At 44.6% G+C, this 23621-nt stretch overlaps 1 protein-coding gene and 1 pseudogene across 1 annotated transcript; both read right to left on the bottom strand.

The window, feature by feature from the left end:
- Positions 1-9641: 9641 nt before the first annotated feature.
- LOC119820714 lies at positions 9642-20142 on the bottom strand (annotated as a pseudogene).
- Positions 20143-22241: 2099 nt separating this feature from the next.
- Positions 22242-23285, bottom strand: LOC119820633 (olfactory receptor 52D1-like). The gene has a single exon (XM_038339177.2). It carries the CDS (start codon positions 23283-23285, stop codon positions 22242-22244), a length of 1044 nt encoding a protein of 347 aa, XP_038195105.2.
- Between the last annotated feature and the right edge of the window lie 336 nt (positions 23286-23621).

Raw genomic sequence — 23621 nt, 5'->3', positions numbered from 1 at the left:
TAAACGTGAGTTCTTACTCCATGGGCGTGGATGTGGAAAGCAGGAACTACTATTAGCTGCCTCCCTTCTGTGTTTCTCTTTGAAATTGCCTGTCGTGTCAGAAGCCAAAGGGATGGGGCTGGCTGTATAACGCAGGTTATTTAAAGTGGTTTGCAAACCACCCTGCTGGTCAAGAAACCATCCCATCTAAATAGTAACAGCTACATATTTAATTAAGGAGCTTGTGTCAATCTTGTGGTGGTGGTGGCGCAGGCCTTTAACCCCAGCACTCTGGAGGCAGAGGTAGACAGATCTCTGTGAGTTCAAGGCCAGCCTGGTCTACAGAGTGAGTTCCAGGTCTGGCTCCATATTTACTGGAAAACCCTCTCCAAAAAAAAAAAAAAAAGGAAAGGAAAGGGGAAAAAAGGAGCTTGTGTCTGAATGTGTACCAGCAAACACATTTTCTATTCTTATGGCTGGATTATGTTTTTGTTTTCTGGAAGTAACAGTTTTTAAGGTAAAGAAAGCAGTGAGCTAATTTTTATTCTGTCATAAGGTTCAGATATAAATACATGGCAGCATTTTGGTAATATTGTTCTACAGGATGATCAGCATTTTAACTAATCTCTTTTCTTATGTATTCTGGCATCACATAGAACATACTTCCCATATGTGGTAATTTATGGCTGTAATCCTAGTACTTGGGTAGTCGAGGCAGCTGTGAATCTGAGACAGCAGAGCTTTCAGAATGAGACGCTGTCTCAATAAACAAACAAACAAAAACCAACAGATAAACAAATCAAGCCAGTTTTCTGGAACTGGCGGCTGAAGATCTTTCTGGCACCAGTTTCATCTTTTTGACCATTTTCTTGTCTGTCTTCAACTATCCCAGAGCTGCCTGGAGCTTTTTCCTGCAAGGAATGAGTTCCATTGCTTACACATTCCCCAAGATGGTGTGACTAAAATGGACTTAGAGTTATTCTTTTTTATTCTATTTTGTCTTTTATTTATTTATTTGACAGGGTTTCTCTGCATAGCTTTGGGGACTGTCCTAGAATTCACTCTGTAGACCAGGCTGACTTTGAGACGACAGATATCCACCTGTCAGCCCCTGGAGTGCTAGGACTAAATGTGTGTGCTACCACCAGCTGGTGCTCTGTTTTGTCCTATTTATTTATTTATGATTTTTCTTAGATTGTTTGCCTTTTCTCTAGGAGGGCCAACCATGATAATCCAAGTCTGGGCAGAAAGGAAGTTCTTTACTTCCTCCAACCATTATTACCTAGGACTTTGGCCAGAGATGTATTTAATGGAGTCTACAGTCTTAACAGTTTATCTTGAGACAATGCCTGGCAGGCAGATATTACCCGACCCCCACAGAAAAGCAGACCATTCAAAGGAAATTCCTGACTTTCGAAGTACTATTACTAGAAACACCTGCCACAACTTCACTAAGACACCCTAGAATAATGTCAGCCAATCATGGGTCCTGAACCTCAGAGACTCCTCACCCCCATCTTTACTACTATGAAAACCCAATTCTAATTGAGCTCAGGGCTCTCGAGATATTCCAGTATGTTGTACATGCAGAGAGACTGGGTTTGCAAACTTGATTTTAAAAAAGGCGCTTTGCTTTTACATATGGGACTCTGTCTCCTTTGTTGGCTTTTGTGGGGACCCATGGATTTGGGCATAACATTCTCTAGAGCATAAAATACCATTAGCTTCCAATATCTGTGTGCTCTTTTAAAAGCATCTTATTTAGACTTGGGAGGCAGAGGCAGGCGGATCTCTGTGAGTTCGAGGCTAGCCTGATCTACAAGAACTAGTTCCAAGACAGATTCCAAAGCTATAGAGAAACCCTGTCTCAAAAAAAAAAAAAGTATCTTATTTAGCGGAGAAGAGAGGGAGGAAAGGAAGCTTGAAGAAGAACATGAGGGAACTGGATGATCAAGACGGGAGGACAGAGAAGGAGAGCAATGAAAGAGATATCTTGACTGAGGGAGCCATTATGGAACTACCAAGAAATCTGGCACTAGGGAAACTCCCAGGAATTCAAAGGGTGACCCCAGCTAAGACTCTAAGCAATAATGGAGAGGGTGCCTGGTGACTTTTCCCTGTAATCAGATGACTACCTTAATTGTCACCAGAGAACTTTCACCTAGTCACTGACAGAAGCAGATGCAGAGATCCACATCTGCTCTGGGGCATCCTTGGTGTTTGAGAGATAATATGAGGCATAGACCTTCGTGGGGAGGCAGATGGGGAGCAGCTAGAAGCAGGGGCAGAGAGAGGTGAGGGCGGGCAAATGTCCTGCTGGCCTTTGGTGCAGGTGTTCTGTTCTAAGATCATATGTTAGTTTTTCTTTGCGCCCCCAAGAAGAATAAATGGGCTAAGTCCAGTATTATTTGGTGTCGTGCCCTCACCCCAATTCTCCAGATGTGGCCCAGCTGAGGCCTGGCATGGCTACTGAATCATGCTTGCCACAGAGTGGACTAAGTGGTAATGACCCTTCACAGCTGCCCCACCCCTAATGGCATGACCTGTTAAGAAAAAAATATTGTGATGTCAGCTTAAGCCTCACAATATCCTGATGAAGTAGGAACATATACATTTGAGAAAGTGAGGATGTTGCTCTACATAATAAAATTAATTAGGACAGTTTTTCAAGAATGGAGATAAAATTTCTTTCTAAATAATAATTGTACTAGTAGTAATTAAACAGCTATAGAATATATGTTTTTTTATAGATCCTTGTGTAGGTCCCTCTTTGGAATGATTAGGGTTAAAATATAAAGTATTGGATCTGCTGAAACACTTAAAGAGTAAAACTCATTCCAGAGAGCAAGAACAAAATCTGAGTTGATGTGAGATTCCCCTCTGTATGCTGTCAATATATTTTTATTACCATTAGCTAATAAAGAGGCTGTTTTGGCCAATGGCTTAGCAGAGCAAAGCCAGGCAGGAATCTGAAGAGAGATAGAGGCAGTAGGTGTAGTCAGAGAGATGCCCTGTAACTACTGCAGGAGACAGATGCCGCAGATCCTTACCTGTAGGCCACATCCTCGTGATGATACGCAGATTAATAGAAGTGGGTTAATTTAACATGTAAGACTTAATTAATAAGAAGACCAAAAACAGTGTTGTAATTAATATAGTTTCTGTGTGATTTTTTGGGTCTGGGCAGCCAAGAACAAAGAAGCAGTCTCCATTTACACTGCATCACAGAAAGGGCTTCTTAGGTTTGCCCATGATCTGGAACAGTGAGTGTTAAAAAGGAAAATGGAGAGGAGGATCATTGAAACACACCCTTAATCCCAGCTCTCTGAGAGCAGAGCCAGGTAGAGCTCTATGGTGAGCCTGGTCGACATAGTAAGTTCCAGTCCAGTCAGGGCCACATAGTGAGACCTTGTCTCAGAAATTAAATTAATTAAATAAAATATTATTGTTTTTACTTTTTATTGACTCTTTGTAGATTTCACATTATGCATCCTGATCCCACTCATCTCCCTGTCCCCTCACTCCTGTCTTCTGCCCTTGCAACCTTGCCCCCAAAAAGTTTAATAGTAAAAACCAAAAGAAATTTTTTTTAAACTCAGCATGAAAGCTGTAATGTAGCTCATTGAGTCACACTATAGACCCTTTAGTCCAAACATCTTTATTTGTTTAGATTTTTTTGGCAGGAGTAGTAATTGGTTATTTTCTGGTTTTTTGAGACAAAACCAGCTATGTGTAATAGCTCTGACTGTCCTGGAATTAGCTCTGTAGACCAGGCTGGCATTGACCTCATGGAGATTCACTTGTTTCTGCATCCAGAGTGCTGGGATTAAAGGCGTGCGCCACCACCATTCAGCCCATACATCTTTGTAAGTGTTCATTCCAATGAGTCATTGGTCTGTAACGTCTGCTACACCATCAACACTGGGGCCCTCAGTGGGACCCCTCTTTTATATCCTGTTGTTGCCTTGTGTCATGGAGATCCCATAGCTTTGGATCTGCAGGTCCAGCCCCTTCACACATTGCAGCAGTTTATAGATGAGGTGGGTGTTGGATGGGCTAACTCATAGTCCTGGTTCTGGGCCTGGGAGGTAACTGGGTTGACCAGCTGCCAACATTCCTTCATTGTCACCATCCTGGCTGTAATGATCTCTCCTGTCATTTTTAAAGACAAACTCTACCCACCACCCATACCCACCACTCCTCACCCCTCCCCACTCCTCATCCCCCTACCCCTGTCAGCTGAGGCAGGCAGATCTTCCTTCCTGATTGCAGCCCGAATCTCTTCCTTTTCCATCTCCCTCTCAAAGAGGCAGCTTCCTCTTCCATATCTCCCCCCCTTCTCTCTGCCACTCTGCTCTTCTCCCCTTCCCCTCCATAACCCACTAAATAAATGCCACCACTTGGGGACCTGCAGGGTTTCTGCTGCTACAGCCACCGGGTGCAGGGAGCCGATTTGCTAGCCGCCATTACAAGATGGCGCTGAGCCCCTGCACCACCAAGTAAACAACTCCATATATGGTAAGGCTGTAGATGGAACCTCTCGCATGCGCAGTAGTGTGCAGTAATCTTAGCCAATCCCGTGGCCGGGGGCATCGGAAGATGAGTGAGTAGCCAATCCAGGCATGACCCGTGTCCGCTCTCCCTATATAAGCGGCTGCCGTTTAGTGCTCTGGGCCCTTCGCTTCCTGCTCTCCCTTAACCAAGAGGCTCCAATAAAGCGTGATAGGAGAAGAATCCTCGACTCGGTGGTCGTTCTTCCCTGCTGGCCAGGGGGGTTCGCCGCAACCGGGGATCCTGCAGCATTTTCTAATTAATCCATGACACTGGTAAACTCATCAGCCAAATGTAACAGACAGCAAGGAGCAGGATCAGTTTCCCTGCTCACACCCTCAGGTCCGTCTCACGCATACTCATACCACCAGGGTCAGCTTTACTGTTTCGCCCAGACAAGATGCAAGGCTTTCTCTCTAGAGTGCCATACTTGGTAAGGGGCAGAGCCAACTCCTCCCTTCTCCCAGCCCCTAGGCCAGCTCTCATGCCTGACACAGGTGGCAGGAGATGGGGGGGGAGCATATTTCCTTTACCCTTGCCATCCCTGGTATACAAGGGAGAAGGCAGGGGCAGGTCACCTGCTCTCACACCCTCAGGCCTAGCTCATCTATCCCCCCTCGCCAACAGAGTCAGCTCAAGTGTGTTGCCCAGGCAAGATGCCATGCCCACTCTCCTGTGTGCTGCAGCTGGTGAAGGGCAGGACCGGCCCTCCCTCCCACTCTCGTGACCTCAAGGCCAGGTCTCCCACACACCACAGGAGGTAAGAGGGGAGGAGGGGACCCAGCTCTCTCTCCCACCTCACCTTATGGTAGGTGAAGGGTGAGGCCAGACCTCCCACAAGCCTTTGCAGCACCAGATCACTGGCACCTCCTGTCAACTGGGTCAGCTCTGCTGAGCTACCCTGGCAAGGTGCAGGGCCCGCTCTCCTGAGTGCTGCAGGTAGTGAGGGGCAGGATCAGCTCTCCCACTCTCCTGATCCTGGGACCAGCTTTTCCTGCTTGCGTTGGTGGTGAGGGATGAGGAACAAGGGGTTAATGGAGTATTTCTCCCCTATACACGCCACAGACTGTGATGCTAGTTCTCCAACTCTCGACCAGCTCACCTATAACCATGCCAGTAGGGAACTCTCTTCTGTACTTCCCTGCAGAGATGCGAGGCCCACTCTGTTGAGTGCTACAGTTGGTAAGGAGCAGAGTTAACTTTGTGCAGCCCTATCCTTGCTGCTCTCAGTGGTAACAGGAGCCATGGACATTAACACACACCATGACAGCAACACAGGCCCAGAAGACACCATGGCCCTGGGTGGCAGTACAGACTACTTAGCTCCACATGGCCCTGGCAGAGGCTCAGCCTTCAGACACTAACAGGGCCCTAGGTGGTGGCCCAGGCCCTTGATGTCTATGTGGCCCTTAGTGGCACTGTGGGCCATAGACATCAATATAGACCCCAGCCATGGGTGGACCGTGGACTGAGACAGACCTTGGCAGTAGCCGGGGTCCTCATAGTCTGGCCTAACTGATAATATTCATGGCCTGCTCACTGCTTTGTGATGCCAGGTGGGTGAGTGCCATTACGATGAGCAAGCATGGGGTGGAGAAATGGGAAGGGGCAGAATGGTTAGTGTGCTGTGATAAGAGGCAGTTCTGAAGAAGCCAGGGCAGCAGGGAATAGCTGATGTTGGACTACATGCTACCTGGCACCAGGGCTATGTCTGGGTCTCAGCTCCTGCCTAGGGTTATGTCTGGGTCCTTAATCCTAACATAGCTTATGTCTATGTTGATGTCTATAACCCATGTTGCCACCAAGGCCACAGGGATGCCCAGGGTCTGGGCCACCACCTGTCCCTATGCTGCCCTTGGGCCATGTTTATCTGAGTGGCCATGCTGCCCCCAGAGGACACAATGATATCCAGACCTGATCTGCTGCCCGGGTCATGTCTGGGTTCATGGCCCTGCAGCGGCCAGCATCGGTGTTGATGTCCATCGTTTTGGTAACCATTGAAGGCCTTGTGAATTATCCAGGTCTGGTCACACACCCGAGTCCATGACAGGATGCAAGGGCCTTGCGGACACTAAGACCAGACTGATCTGAAAGGCCTGTGTGATCCATGGCCATGGTGATATGTGGACCCGTGTAGGGTCATGTCTGGATATGTGGCACTATCACAGCCAGGGCCTGGGTTGACAGCCATGGCTCCTGATACCACCAAAGGCCACACAAATACTCAAGGTCTGGGTTATCCCCTGAGGTCAGATGGGGATCTGAGGGGCCTGCTGCAGCTAGGGTCATACAGAGATGAGTGGCCTGTACTGCCACAAGGTGCCATGGTAACATCCAGGCCCAGCCTGCTGATGAGAACCAAGAATGGGTCCATAGTCCTACTTAGCAGGATCTGCATTGATGTCCGTGGCCCAAGGTGCCACCAAAGGCCACACAGATGCCAGGGGTTTAGGCTGTATCCTGTGGAAATGATGGTATCCCAGGGCCTTGCTGCCACCCAGGGGCATGCCAATCTGAGTGTCTGCACTTGTTACCTGGGGCCATGGTGTCATTCAGGCCAGGACTGCTACTGAGGGCCATTTCGGGGTCCATGTTCCTGCTACAGCTGGAGTCTGATGATGCTCATGGCCTGCGTCACCAGAGGGTGTTGTAGAAACCTTTAGTGTTGAAATCAAAGGGCCATGCTGGGCCAATCCTGCCCATCACTGACCCTGGGATAGCTGATCCTGCCCCTTGCTAGACACTGCAACAGGAAAACTTGTCCTGACATTTCCCATGGGACAGCTAACCCCCTACTGTATTTAGGAGAGAGCTGGCCAGGCCTTACCCCTTACCGTAGAGGTGGGAGGGCTAGCTCCTATGGCATGTTTCAAAGAGAGCAGGCTCCACCTCTCTCCTGACAAGGGTGGCCACAAGTGGCCTGGACTGACCAACTCAGTTACCACCTAGACCCATATCCTGGATCTTGGGTTGACCCACCCTAATGTCTACCCCATCTATATCCTGCTGGAGTACTTGAAGAAACTGGTCCTTTGGAACAATAAATGCAGGATGTCCAAGACTTGGGGCAACAATAGGATGTCTGAGAGGAGTTTCAGTGAGAGTTTGGTGTTGATGGTGATGGTGTGCCAGACCTTGACACAGACCAATGACTCATAGCAATGAACATTTTGAGAGGGGGCTGATTGGACCAAAGGGTATACTGTGTGACACTACAGGCCCTGATACCACTAGGCTGAATGAAGAGGTGATGGACAGATGGAATAGCAAGGTGGGTTGTTTATTTGTTTTGTTTTCAATACATTTTGTTTTTTTGGAGGGGGCATGCTGCAGGGGCAAAGGGCAGATCTGGAGGCACTGTATGATAAGCAACATTGAAATGTATGATGTGAAATTCAAAAAAATAATTATGCTTAAGAAACAAAGAAGAGAGAGAGAAAGAGGTTGGGGAGGGAGGGAGGGAGGCAGACTAACTAAACAAAAGTGAAGATCTTACGTGAAAAGGAATCACATTTCCCTCTGAGGCCCAGAATGTGGGATTCTAGACTTAAGTGACTGATGTGGGAGATTTGAAATAGCCAAAAATAGTCCTTTTAGAATAAATCAGAATTAATAAAAGGAGAAAGAGGGGCACACTTACAAAGCCAAAGCTCCAACGAAGCAGAGTCAAGCGGGCGAGGGGGGGGGGCGGGGAGGGGGGGAACAGGGCGTCTCTCCCCAACACGGTTCTTTTTAAAGGTACCTTTCTCCCCTGGGGCAGCCACGCCCCTGAACACAGGGATTGGGCCAGCTGCCCCAACAAGTGACAATTTGTCCTTGTAGTAGGTAAAGATTTTTTTCTTCCCTGGGAATTAGGGGTAGGACTGGCCAAGGAGGCTTTCTTTAAGAAAACCCGAAATAGAGGTGAACAGGCTGCTCTTTACAGCACACCTTTTAGTCAAATAATTTACAAGTGGCTTTGTCCATATGATATCATAACAGACTTTCTGACTGATTGATTTCAAGATCTTTGCTCAGTCTTAAGTGAAAACACCAAAGAGGGCAGGTATCTCTAGACCAATTGGTAATGGTGAAAGTGGTAAACACTGCATTTCCTACAGGGAACAGGTTTTGGCAAGATTCTCAGTACCCCAGCTTCTTGGAGCTAGCATTTGATTGTTTTTCATAGGAAGCTCATGAATTATTAGTGGCTATGTTAAGATATCTACATTAAATATATAAATGCAGAATTATTACATTTACAATTTGAAAGCCCAAATGTTCCAAAATTCATGTTTGTGAATATACACTCAAAGACAGTGCATGCATCCTCTATGGTCCGGAGAGCTTGGGAATCTGTGTTTATATAGCTGTCTAGAGAGGGGATCACTGTGTGGACAGATGAGGAACACAGGGAGAATTTTAACCCATACCTCCTCAGTGCACTGAAGAGGGGAAGGAAAGAACAAACACATGCTAGGAGACCTCCTGCAATCATACTAAGAACTTTTTATTGAGAATGTCTCAATTGACAGTCCCAACCATATTCCATGCTACTTATCCTGACTAATTCAGTAGCTGACTTCCTAGAACAGGGTCAGGTGTGGTTGAGGGTAGTGAAGAACTTATCTTCAGGCCAAGATTCTGCCTCCCTTCTCTGCAGAACCCTTTGGTGGTATGGAAGTATGAAGGGAACTTCTGTACCCCCTCTCTTGATACCAGCGCCCTTGGATCACTGGAATCAGATGGACTCAGCTTTACCCTAAGAATGAAAGGTCACATGATCCTAGAATTCTAGTAACTGTCCTGCTAAGTTTAAAATTGTGATGCCCAAATATCAGAAAAAGCCAACATTTCTCTAGCTAATTTTTTTGGTTATTTTTTAATGCTAAGGATTGAATGATGAATTTTCTTCTTTACCCCCACTGTGCTAAGCATTGAATGTAGAACCTGATGCATGCTAAACACATAACTCAGCACTCAGTTACCTTTCCAAACCCTCTCTAGCTAAGACTGTATTTTTTTCTTAATCGAATCATTGCAGGCCATTCTTAGCACCTTAATGTGTTGATTGAGATATTGATTACATACAGAACTAAATATAATCACTGTACTTCAATCATTTAGGTAGTTTAAGAGAGGTGTCCTTCTAGAGGTGAGGAAGACAAAGTATTTTTATGAGTACTCTGATCAGTCACAGAGTCTCCAGATCTGGAGGGTTTGTTGGACCTGATAGGTTTGAATGGAGCTGAGGACCCAGAAGGCCTTTTGATGGAAGACCTTGGCAGCTTTTCCTTTACTGTCAGGAAGGTGAGATCGTAATTTATTAAGAATCCGTTATTGTAAACAAAGAGCTTGTGGTCCCAAGGACAGTAATTGATGCCTTGCAGTGTTTCCAACATCTTGTCCAACAGGATGCTGAGTCGGTGTTCCTGACTGGTGGCCGTGTCATAAGCATAAAAGATCTCCTCTTGATGTATGCTTAGTGAGCGTAAAGCATAGAGCACCCCACAGGCCATGAAGGCCCCTGAAAGAGCAGGCTTGTACTGGCTAGTATACCAGGTCTGCTCAACTTCTAGGGTGCTGTCATTGAGACGACTTATTACCAGGTTACCCTTGCTCTCTTCTGTGGCATAGAGCACCCACAGCCCCTTCTCATCACCAGCAAAATCTAAGGTAGTCCAAGGCACCGCAGCATAGGAGAAGCGGTTGTTGTAGGTGGCACCAGGCAATGGACGTCGCAGCACCAGGGTGTTGGATGAAAGGTCCACCTTGGCCATGTCTCTTGTGCCATAGTAGTTAAAGTACATGCAGTTCTTGTACACGGTATTGCCGCTGCCATCACCATAGCCCATCTTCCACTGCTCATAGTGCTTCAGAACCACCAGGTCACCGTAGGATTTGTACAACCTATAGTAATCAAAGTACCTAGGCCAAGAACCCCACACACAGTAGAACCATTAAGTGACAGCAGCAATCAGAGAATAAAGAACTATGAAAATGATAGTGGGGCGTCTGTAACACAACCCCTGTAATCAAGCCCAGGGAACACAGCAGAAGTGGGGGTGGAAAGATTAACAGCCAAAGGACCCAAAGCAGTGCTGTGTGTTCTAGACATGATAGGAATGTTTCACCCATGAGCTCACAATAATATGGTGACCTACATAAGACCTGCACTAGATCAATAAACGTCTTAGCATAGATATGGGAAAGGTTTAGAAGGTCTTAGCTCTAGGTGGAGAGTTACAAGCACTTCACAGCTGTGTGGAGGGAAGGAACATCTGTTTTCCTCAGGGGCAAACTCCTAACAGATTGCCCATGCCCACATGGTCAGTCCAACACATGTGTCCACGTAGGAAACACTACCTGGACTTAGGCTGTGTGAGTGTGTGTTTGAGTGTGTAAGTGTGTGTGTAATAGTATGAGAGTATGTGTATGTCTGAATGTGTGTTTATGTATGTGTGTGTTATTACAGAAGAGAGTATGTATGAGTGTTTGTGTGTGTGTAATTACAGAAGAGAGTGTGTAGAGTGTGTGTGTGTGTGTGTGAGCGAGAGTGAGAGAGAAGAAAGTGTGTGAGCATGTGTGTATGTGTGTGTAATTACAAAAGAAGAGGATAAATTCTGAGGGGCAATAAGGGGTGAGTCAGGGAGGGAGGATGAGCATGATGAAAATACAATTTCCGTTAGTGTGAAATTCTCTCACAAACAAAAAATAAAACTGGGAAAGCAATTTAGAGTAGGGACTTTGGGGCCAAATTTTATTTTTATTCCATCTTTTACTCACTGTATACTATGTTGAAATAAATAACCATTTTGAAAAGCAACAGCTACAGTGTCTGCTAGCCAATGGACAGGTCTGCCAGACAGAAACCTAGCAGAGAAATAAAGGAACTAACAGATGTTATAACTCAAATGGACTTAATAGATATTTTTAGAACACTGTACCCGAATACAAAATAATTTGCCTCTTCTCAGCACCTCATGAGACCGTCTCTAAAATTGACCACATACTCAGTCACAAAGCAAATATCAATAGATACAAAAAATTGGAATAACCCCTTTACCTTATTGGATCACCATAACAACAGCACCAAGTGCAGAAAGCCTATAAATCATAGAAACTGAACAACGCTCAACTGAACCACAACTTGGTCAAGGAAGAAATAAAGAAAGAAATTAAAATCTTCCTAAAATTCAATGAAAATGAATGCACAACATATCCAAACTTATGGCACACTATGAAAGCAGGGCAAAGAAAAATTCATAGCACTAAATGCCTTCATGAAGTATTTGGAAAGATCTCATGCTAGCTACTTAACAGCACAGCTAAAAGTTTTAGAAGAAAAACAAGCAAACCCACTCAGGACAAGTAGAAGACAAGAAATAATCAAATTGAGGGCTGAAATCAACAAAATAGAAACAAAGAAAACAATACAAAGAATCAATGAGACAAAAGAGCTGGTTCTTTGAGAAAATCAACAAGATAAACAAACCCTTATCCAAACTAATAAAAAAGCAGAGAGAATATGCAAATTAACAAAATTAGAAATGAGTAGGGGGACATAACAACAAACACAGAGGAAATCCAAAGAATCATCAGGTCATACTTCAAAAACCTGAACTCCATAAAACTGGAAACTCTAAAAGAAATTGACAATTTTCTCATGAGGCTACAGTTACCCTGATGCCCAAGCCACACAATGATTCAACAAAGAAAGAGAATTACAGACCAATTTCCCTCATGAACATTGACGCAAAAATGCTCAGTAAAATCTGGCAACATGAATCCAAGAACACATTAAAAAAATAACCCAATCATTCACCATGGTCAAATATGCTTTATCCCAGAAATAAAAATTTGTCAGTGTAATCTACCATATAAACAAACTGAAAGAAAGAATAAACCCATGTGATGATCTCATTTGGTACTGAAAAAGCTTTCCACAATGTCCAACACCGCATCATGATAAAGGTCTTGGAGAGATCAGGGATACAAGGAAAATACATAAACATAATAAAGACAAGTTACTGCAAGCCAACAATCAACATCAAACTAAATGAAGAGAAACTCAAAGTAATCCAATAAATCAGAAATAAGACAAAACTGTGCACTCTCCATATCTATTCAATATAACACTCAGTTTTCTAGCCAAAGCAATAAACAACAAAAAGAGATCAATGTGATACAAATTGGAAAAGAAGAAATTGAATTTTTGCTATTTGCAGATGATATGATAGTACCCATATTAGTGACCTCAAAAATTCTACCAGTAAACACCTAAAATTGATAAATACCTTCAGTAATGTGGTGGGATACAAGACTAACTAAAAAAATAAAATCGCCGTACTATAAAAAATGATAAATGGGGTGAAAAAAGTCAGAGAAATATCACTTCATAATAGTCACAAGTAATAAAGAATACTTTGTGGTAACTCTAACCAAACAAGGGAATAACCTGATGACAAGAACTTCATGTCTTTGAGGAAAGAAATTGAAGACAATATGGAAATATCTCCCACACTCTTGAATAGGTAGGATCAGTATAGTACAAAATGTCCATCTTACCAAAAGCAATCTACACATTCAATGCAATCCCTATCAAAATCCTAACACAATTCTTCACAGACCTCGAACTATAATAATAAAAACAGTTTGATATTGGCATAAAAAGAAACATGTGGATCAATGGAATCAAATTGAGGACCCTTACATCAATCCACACACCTACTAACACCTGATTTTTGACAAAGAAGCCAAAATTGGATAGTGGAAAAAAGAAAGCAGCTTCAACAAATGGTGCTGGCTTAACTGAACGTTGACATGTAGAAGAATGCAAATAGATGAGTATCTATCACCATGCACAAAGCTGAAGTCCAAGTGGATTAAAGACTTCAACAAAAATTTAGTTACACTGAACCTCATACAAGAAAAACTGGGAAATAGCCTTGGACGCATTAGCACAGGAGACCACTTCCTTAATATAACACCAGTAGAACAGATACTGAGAGCAACAATTAAAAAAATGGTACCTCCCGAAACTGGGAAGCTTCTATAAGACAAAGGACATGGTAAATAAAATGACAGCATACAGAATGGTAAAAGATCCTCAACAACGCCACATCTGACAGAGGACTGATCTCCAAATATACAAAGAACTCAAGAAACTAGACGTCAAACTTTTTTTTTTTTTTTGTTTTTTTGTTTTTTCGAGACAGGGTTTCCCTGTAGTTTCTAACGCCTGTCCTGGAACTAGCTCTTGTAGACCAGGCTGGCCTCGAACTCACAGAGATCCGCCTGCCTCTGCCTCCCGAGTGCTGGGATTAAAGGCGTGCGCCACCACCGCCATCAAACTTTTAAATAACTCAATTTAAAAATAGGGTATAGAACTAAACTGAGAATTCTCAACAGAAGAAACTCAAATGGCCAAAAGACATTGAAGGAATTGCTCAACATCCTTAATCATCAGGGTAATGCACACCAAAATGACTCTGAGATACCATCTTACACCTGTCCAAATGACTAAGATAAAAACACTGATGACAGCTTAAGTTGGAGAGGATGTGGAGTAAGGGGCACACTCCTTCTCTGCTGGTGGGAGTACAAACTTTACAGTTACTTAGGAAATCAGTATGGCAGTTTTTCAGAAAATTGTGAATCAATCTACCTCAAGACCCAGCAATACCTCTCTTGAGCATATACCCAACGGATGCTCAATCATACCCCGAGAACACTTTTTCCAATATGTTCATAGCAGCATTATTCATAACAGCCAGAACCTGGAAACAACCTAGATGCCCCTCAGCCAAAAAATGGATAAAGAAAATGTGATACATTTATACAATGGAGTATCACTCATTTACTAGGAAGAAGAAATAGGTTAGATCTCCTGGGTAATTGGAGGGAAGGGGAGGGAGTGGGGGATGAGAACAAGAGGGAACAGAATGGTCAAGTTGGGGGAGAGACAGAGAAGGAGAACAATGAAAGAGATATCTTGATAGACGGAGCCATTATGGGGTCAGGGAGAAACATATTACTAAACAAAATCCCAGAAATCCACAACGATGACCCCAGTTAAGACTCCTTGCAAAGAAATTGATCACCAAATCAAATAATGCAATAAAAAATGCAGTACAGAGCTAAACAGAGAACTCTCAACAGAGGAAACTAAAAGACACTTAAGGAAATGCTAAACATCCTTAGCCATCAGAGAAATGCAAATAAAAACAACTCTGAGATTCCAACTCACACCTGAAAGAATAGCCAAAATCAAAAACACTGATGACAACTTATGCTGGAGAGGTTGTGGGGTAAAGGGAACACTCCTGCATTGCTGGTGGAATTGCAAGCTGATACAGCCCTTTGGATAACAATATGGTGATTTCTCAGAAAATTAGGACAACCTTCCTCAATACCCAGCAATACTACTTTTGAGTATATATGCAAAAGATGCTCAATCATGCCACAAGGACATGTGTACAACTATGTTCATAGTAGCATTGTTTGTCATAGCCAGACCTGGAAAAAACCTAAATGCCCCTTGACCAAAGATTGGATAAGGAAAATGAGATACATTTATACAATGGAGTACTACACAGCAGAAAAAATAATGACATCTTGACTTGTGCAGGCAAATGGATGGAGCTAGAAAAGACCATTTTGATTGAGGTAACCAAGACCCAGAATGACAATTATCATATGTACTCACTTATAAGTGGTTTTTAAACATGAAGCAAAGAAAACCAGTCTACACATCACAATCCCAGAAAATCTAGACAATACTAAGTACCCTAAGAGAGACATACATGGATCTAAACTACATGGGAAATAGAAAAAGACAAGATCTCCTGAGTAAACTGGGAGCATGGGGACCTTGGGGGAGGACTGAAAGGGAGGAGAGAGGCAGGAAAGGGAGCAGAGAAAAATGTAGAGCTCAATAAAAATTGATTAAAAATGAATTATAAAAAAGACTCCTTGCAATAATAGAGAGGTTGCCTGAACTGGCCATCTCCAATAATCAGATTGATAACTACCCTAATTTTTATCATAGGACCTTCATCTAGTAGCTGATGAAAAGATATGCAGAGATCCACAGCTAAGCCCTAGGCCTAGCTCCTAGAGTCCAGTCAAAGAGAGGAAAGAGGGGTAATATCAGCAAAGGGGTCAAGATCATGAAGGGAAAAACCACAGAGACAGCTGACCCAAGCTAGTGGGAGCTCATGGAGTCTGAACTGACAGCTGGAGAACCTGCATGGGACCAAAGTAGGCCCTTTGAATGTGGTGACAGTTGTGTGGCTTGGTCTGTTTATGTGTTCCCTGGCAGTAAGATCAGAATTTATCCCTAATGCATGAACTGGCTTTGGAGCCCTTTCTCTATGGTGGCTTACCTTGCTTCGGGCTAAGTCTTGCCTCAAATTGATCTGCCAGGATTTGTTGACTATCCATGGGATCTCTGAGAAGTGGATCAGGTGTGTGGGGGAAGGGGAGATAACTGTGGTTGTTATGTAAAATGAAGAAAAATATTTAAAAAAAGAATCAGTGTTAGTGCTAATAAGAAGCCAGTTGAGGCCAGGCTAAAGTACATGTGGGATGGACCCAGGCACATAAACTCTGTTATCCAGTACTCACCTACCATCAGCACGCAGGGGAGACACCCAGTAAAGGGCAGAAACTGGGTTGGGTGCTGAGTCTCAGCCTCAGGCACCTACTTTGTACAATAAATCCCTCCAGTTGAGCTTCAGCACAATGGGTCTGCTCACTTTCTGTAGGCCTCCATGAGTGCAGGCTCCTACAGGGCAGAGCAAGCAAGATACGAGCTAGCTACAAAGCATATAACCCACAGAATGCAGATGGTGGAGAGTAATCAGTAATGTGTGCTTGAGAACATGCCCATGCAACTGCATGCATCATCATACAAATAGCCTGATTTTGCATGGATGGAGATGAATGCATGTGCCTGGCTATCAGATGTATAAATGGCTGCATATGTGGATATGTCCATGAGAAGATACCAGTCTTGGTATAATCAGGAAACTGAGGACTTATTCCTTATCAAGATCTTTTCTGGCCTCCCATTCGTCCCTCAGGCTACTATAGCAATCATGCGTTTGGCCCAGTCAATGGAGAAAGAAAATCTTGGGAAATTCAGTATGTGAACTCACCCGCAGCCAGGGGTGGACCAGGGTATCTGGAAGAGTGTTCCTGTTCCCGTTCCCACTCACACTCACTTAGTCGGCCCTCCAGGATGTCCACCTCCTCTTGGAGAGCATGAAAGCTTCGAAAGTCAGCTTCAACCAGAAGCTTCAGGCTCAGACTGGCATTAGTGACCTGAGGGAATGAGATCCCAGGAATGTGGATCACAGGGTGTCCTCAAGCTAACTCGCACTCTCGATTTTCTGGGTTCAGGGTCTTCTCCAGAAAGAAGAGGTTTGGGGAAGTGTCTATGATAGCTAACCAGGTAAGAAAGGAGGCTGTGAGAGGAATGGGGAGTAGGGGGAGCACTTTAATCCATCTACACACCTGGTTCCGGAGTTGGTGGAGGAGCTCCGGGGCCCCGCTGACACCTCCCTTGGCCTGAAGCTGGGCTGCCAACTCCTGTGCACCTTCCAGTTCTAGGCGGAGCAGGGTGAAGGCTGGGTTGTCATATTGGGACCCAGTGACACCAGGATACCTGGACTCCAGCGTGTGTCTCGGTTCCAAAGTCTGACTGTCTTGCTCTTCAGTGGTGGGTGTATACTCCTTGGCCTGGGCATGAAAGGACAGGTGTATTGTTCCTCCAAATGTCAAGGAGCCTGACTCTTCTCATCCATTTACATCCACCTATGTCTATCACTTTATTTAACAGTAGTAATATCCCCCACTTCTTACCTGAGGACATTCAGGTCCCTGTTTTTCTCAAGGGAAAAAATACCACCTATACTGTTCAAAGAACCTTTAGAGCCACCCACCCCTTAAGACTAGCACAAAAGATAAACAATACCAGTTTCCAGTCTGGCCATATATGATGAAGCTTCCCCGGGAGTTCAGCAAGTAAGGTTTGCTAGACCATTAGCAACACTGGACTACAGATATAATATTTCACCCCCTTGCCCTTATTATAGGCTCAGTGCCAAGCTTTCCAGACCAGCCCTTCCACGTGGCACCTCTAGTTCAGTTCATTATGGCAAATCTGTTCTCTGCTCCTCCACATTGATCATCCTGCTTTCAACTCTTTGATTCGACGATATGTATGCCTCTGTTTCCCCTGTCTTGTTTTTCAGTGGATCTACAACCACTATTTTATCTATCAATGTAAGAAGCTCTTATAAACATTATAAGCTATGTTTTACTATGGGAAACCTTAAGAATAGTACCAAATTTCCCTTTCTTCCTTAGGTTTGATCTCAAAGACGGGGAATCATTGCCATGGAGTCCTGGCTGAACTGAAGCCAGTAAAGGATGGTCTTGCAAGGGCTTCAACTCCAGCACTCACTCACCCTGGACAGCTATTGTTCGTACTTGCCAATGAGATCCTGTAGTGTATTCTGTAGCTGTTCCAGCTGCTGCAGGAATATCGAGTCATTGGGCAGATGGACCACACACTGGAAAGTGCCACTCTCATCCATGGAATTTAATGTACTTCTCACCAACTTCAAAATCAGGGTCAAAGGCACACTGAGAACAACGAAGCACACTGGATAACTATATATATATATATATATATATATATATATATATATATATATATATATATAATCACTATTTGCAAAAGAGAGGCACAGCCCTGCTCTTGGGTTGTGGGGTACACTTTGAATCTTACTGGCTGCTGAGGGATCCCTGTGTTGGGAGTTTTAGTTACTTTAATTTGTCAGCAATGAAGCTTCAGTCACCTCCTAACTTCCATTAGTTGACCACTCACTCTCACCCTGAATCACGTACTGAGTGCATGTAGTGATATTTCATTTGTATTTTAATAAATAGAGCTTGGCTGAAAATCAGAGAGTAAAACAGGTGCAGTGGTCAGCCTTACAGACCAGGCTGGCTTTGAACTCTTGACAGACAGTGCTGGCGAGGCCCTTTAATCCCAGCACTCAGGATCTCAGTGAGTTCAAGGCAAGCCTGGTCTGTAAGGCTGATCAGTTGGTCTGTTTTACTCTCTGACCTTCAGGCAAGCTTTATTTATTAAAATACAAATGAAATATTACTACTATAAGTGCAGATAGCTACACCTCACATAGTTGATGGCCAAGATTTCCTTCTTCTGTTGTCAAGATTTCTTTCAGAAAAACACTGAGGCAGGCTTAAGGAGCTTCAGTTGTCAACAGAAACCCCAGTCTTGGAATATGGCAGATCTACAACCTCAGCCTCTCCTGAAGGAAGCATGTAGAGAGAATCCCTGATTATCAAGAGAAGCAGCAGGAGGAATCCATGTCTGGATTCAGAGCTAACGCTCACAAGAACATAGCATGAGGTAAGTGGGGAATCCAGGAATTTCAGGTGAAAAACACAAGGGTCTGAGATTAAAAAATCTTATAAAATCATGTAACTAATAATTAACAAGGCTGAGAACTTCTCCAAAACCTGGCATTTATTCCAAATCTTGTGCTCTTATGTCAAAGGCATCTACACAGCTCTAAACTAAGATGGAATGGGTCAGCATAAGCCCGAAGGTGAAGGCAAGAAGGAGTTCCATTGTCTCAGTGAACCAGAGCAAATTGGGGCAGTTCTAACGCTAAGAGACACAGAAGTTGAACTCTTCTTACCCTTGCATAACATGGCTTTCTCACAGCCAGTTCAAATCCACTGATTCTAGAGCTACATTTTCTATTTCCCCTCATATTGCATATATAATCTCTCTGTGTCCCAGTACCTTCACATGGTTAGTAATAGAAATTGTGGCATTTTCCCTATTGTTGTACTTCAAGGTTGGTAAGTAGATGGACAGACAGACAGACAGATGGATAATATAGACAAGTAGAGAGAGCACTTAAGATAGTGCCTGCCTGCTTAGAGTCGCCTAGATGTGGTACTATAGTTCATTAATTCTTTCTCCATTTCATTTTGATACTGAATAACCTAGCACTATATTGGAAATTCCTTCTAAAATTTAGATTATCCCCATGGTACCAACTGGGGTTTATATATGGTCCCTGTACTTCTCTGAGAAGCTTTACCCTCCTCCGTATGTTTTTGAGCTCTACTACCCATAGCTTACACTAGCTGTGTCTTCAGCCTAATAAGGCCCCTTCATCTATAATGCCCTAGGCTGACCATTCTAACCTCATCACCAGCATCATCTTTATCACAGGAAGAGTATGCATGTGGTGGTAAAAATCAAGGACTAGTCACATCAGAATATACAATGCGTTCTCCCACCCCCCGTCTGTCTCCTCTCATCTTATGCCCATACTATCCAAGAGATATCCAATCAACAAAATGGTTTCCCATCCATCATCATCTTCTCCAGGTTTCTCTGTCTTTACTCTTGCCACAGACCTAGGTATTCCTGAACAAAATGAGAACGGAGAAAGCAGCCAGCCCAAAACAGAACTATCTCTCCTCCATGATACCTTCACCCTTTGCTTATACCTGAGGCTGTCCTGGAAGCACCAGAAGCATCAGAAAAGAGGTCAAAAGAGCTAGGTTAATGTGCATCTTGGTCCAGCTGTAGGTATGGGCTAAGTCCCTAGACTACCCTGAGCTTTTATCTCCATTGCCAATGAATAGTCTCAGGAGGAGGGGCCAAAGATTTCAACATCCAAAAAGCTAAGCTCTGTGTAGGGTCTTGAAGGGTGGGAAAAGGGATCATAAAAACCTGGCAACTTCAAACATGAGTGGAAGTATATTTCCTCTATGAAAACAGGGTTGCCCTCATCCATCTCAAACAGAGATCTGTTCCTGCTCTGCCAGGCCCTCCTACACAAATAGATTAAAGCAAACCCGAGGAATCTGGAGGACCTTGGGATGGGTCCCTTTCAAAGGGAGTAATGGTCTTTTCCTCAACTTTCAGGGAGGAAGGCTCTAGAAGGAAATGCAACCTAACCTGTTTAACCTAAGGGCAGAAGCCATTTACTTAACCACTTAATCAAGTTCCTTGGAAAGAGGCCAAAGTGTGCCCCTGGGGGGAATTGCAAACAACACTGCACTATTTTGCTCTGTTACAAACCTTCCCTTATCTTTAGCAAGCTGCTTCCTCCACTCTCCTGGGCACTCTAAACATTTCCACTCTCCCCCGTCCAAATGCTCCCCTGATCTCCCTACTCCAAATGCCCCTAGCCTCTGCTGTCTGTGCACTAAGAAGCCTCTACCCCACCAGCAGCAGGAGGCTCTCAGGCCTCAAGTTCTCTGGCCTCACAAGCAGATATTCCTATGGAGAAGGACGAGTTTGGTTCCTAAGTCCTGGATGAGAAATCACAGCTCAGGGCTCTCTCTTTGGCTATCCAAAATCTCTCCTGCAATCTGTTTGTCCTCAGTCAGCTTACTGGAGTACCTACTTCTCAAGCAATGTGGATTCCCACTTAGTCATGTGCCTAGGAGATACCGCATTTCCAGAAAGGTTCCCGTGAAGGACTTATCATTCCACTCTCATTGAGAAGGTTGCTATCTACAGCTACTAGTTATTCCTACTGTTGCTTCCCTGCTTCTCACAGTACCCCTGCATCCAGACACTGCGGCCACTTAGTACCAAGGCCCTCGACTACTCACTCATCCTTTGAGACCCTGCCTGTGGTGTACACCTGTTTTAACAAGGCACACGAAATCTCCCACTTCCCATTCTACAAGACTTCAAGAGTTGTGGTACATATAATTCTGGGGAATTGCAATACTTTGCAATATTGGAAAATCTCAGTAAGGTTATATTTTATCTTGGTTGACATTCCACACTCAAAACCAAAAAATACATAAGATACATTCTCCACAAGTACTGTATTTTCATCTGGGAATACATAGGTTGACAAGACAACCTCTGGTTTTCTTGGGAGTTTATTTGAAAACTAAATTTGCACATGATATGAAAGCATCTGGGATCAGGGTTCAAATGGGTGTCACTAGCTCTGTGTTTCATGGGAGAACAGATGGAAGGAAGGCTGAGTAGACTAGCCAGGGTAAGGAGCAAAAGACTGAGCTGTAGCCTTTTCCCGCATCTTAGCAACTATATCTAGCAAATGACACAGAGTGAAAAAGCAGGACTCCCTCAGACTCTGATCCAAAATAGGAAACCTCTCGATGATGCAGTCCCAGTATGGTCCCCTCAGCAGCTCTGAAGAGCTAAAGTTATTAGCCACCTAGATGAAAGGCGAGTCTCCAAATCTCTGCTCCTTATAGTATCTATGCTATGCTATGCTATGCTATGCTATGCTATGCTATGGTACGCTACGCTATGGTATACTATTTCTCAGCTCCTCCTTTCTTCATCCGTTCAGCAGACATGGAATTCTTGTTTAGTACCAGATGCCTTACAAAGAACTCACACTGAGCTACATTAGACCAATCTGAGTGTGTGTAGAATGATGGAGAAAGACCATAGTCTTGCAGATGTTTCCTGGGCCTCCTTGTGCGTCACTGGAGGCCCCAAGCTCTTCTATACCTTAGTAGCTTGTCACTGAAAGTCAGAAGAGAACTGTAAAGAGAAGACTGTGCTGGTGAAGCTGGGTAGGGAGAGGTCAGTTTGCTGTACTCTGCATGCTTACATGTTTGGAATAGGTAGTACAGTCATGGCCCCACCTGATGGCAAATGATGTCAACAGTTGGGTTCATACAGATAAAGTGTGTGGCATGGCTGGCACTTCGGTGCCCACCTTTCTCACTCTTTGAAGCAAAAGCCTAAGTCTCTGAGTGATCTTCTTTGTGCGCACTCCATAGACCACAGGATTAAGTGCTGGAGGAACTACCACATAGAGATTAGCCAATAAAATATGGATGTGGCCGGGAACTGTGTGGTAGCCAAAACGATGAACCAGGAAGGAAAAGAGAGCAGGTGTGTAGAAGAGAACAATAACACCAGCATGGGCCCCACAGGTACCCAAGGTCTTGTAGCGGGCACCGGGAGATGGCAGGCGACAGACGTCACGGAGTATAAGGGCATAGGAAACACCTATGAGCCCTAGGTCCAGGGCTGGAGAGAGCAGTGTGGTAGCCAGTCCATACCAGATGTTGGGACGTGTGTCACCACATGCGAGACGAGCCACACCCATGTGCTCGCAGTAAGTGTGAGGCATGGCCCGATGCCCACAGTAAGGGAGTCTCTGCAGAAGGACCACAGGTGGTGCCATGACACAGGCACCACGTGTCACAGCTGCTGCAGCCACCATACCCACCACACGCTGGCTCAGCAGAGCCCCATAGCGTAGAGGCTGGCAGATGGCCACATAGCGGTCCACTGCCATGGCCAGCAGCACTGAGGACTCAGCAATGAAGGCCACGTGAGCAACAAAGAGCTGAGCTAAACATCCTGCAAAGGAGATTTCATCCGACAAGCCCCAGAGCACAGCTAGGGCTTTAGGCACCGTGGATGTGGCCAGAATCAAGTCAGTGGCTGCCAGAAGCCCCAGAAGCTGGTACATGGGAGCCTGAAGGGTTTTGTCCACTGCCACCAGCCCCAGGAGAAGTGTATTCCCTACCAAAGATGCAAGGTACAGAAGGCACATGGGCACAGAAATCCAGGCATGCAGGCCCTCCAGTCCCGGCACACCCAGCAAGACAAAGGGCCCAGGTCCAGAAAATGTCTGATTGAGGCTGAGGAGTGCAGAATCCAGCTCCATCTGCTGCTTCCACCTGGCTCTGTCCCTGGAGGGCATAAAGGAGGTCTGTGAGGGCGACTGTAGATCTCTGGAGATTTGGGTGAGGGAAGGGAAGGGATAAGCTGTTACAGCCAGCATTTCCTTTCTGATCGCTATGCCATGGACTACTATGCTAATAACAATAGAGTTCCCAACAGTATTGTGGGTTTGTTAGCATTTTCATATGCTGAATCAAAGAATTTGGCATCTATGCAGATAACAGACGCCCAGTCACACAGTAAGTGAACAGAAGAGTTAGGATTTGAGTCAAGTCTCATCTGCTTATACACCATGCATTTTTGAGTGTCCTTTGCTCTCCGAATGGAATGCTCCTGCATCTGTCCAGAACTGAGA

Source organism: Arvicola amphibius, chromosome 1 (genome assembly GCF_903992535.2).
Source record: "Arvicola amphibius chromosome 1, mArvAmp1.2, whole genome shotgun sequence".
NCBI lineage: Eukaryota > Metazoa > Chordata > Mammalia > Rodentia > Cricetidae > Arvicola > Arvicola amphibius.
The sequence above is the reverse complement of the archived record's forward strand: the minus strand, read 5'-3'. Positions and strand labels throughout refer to the sequence as shown.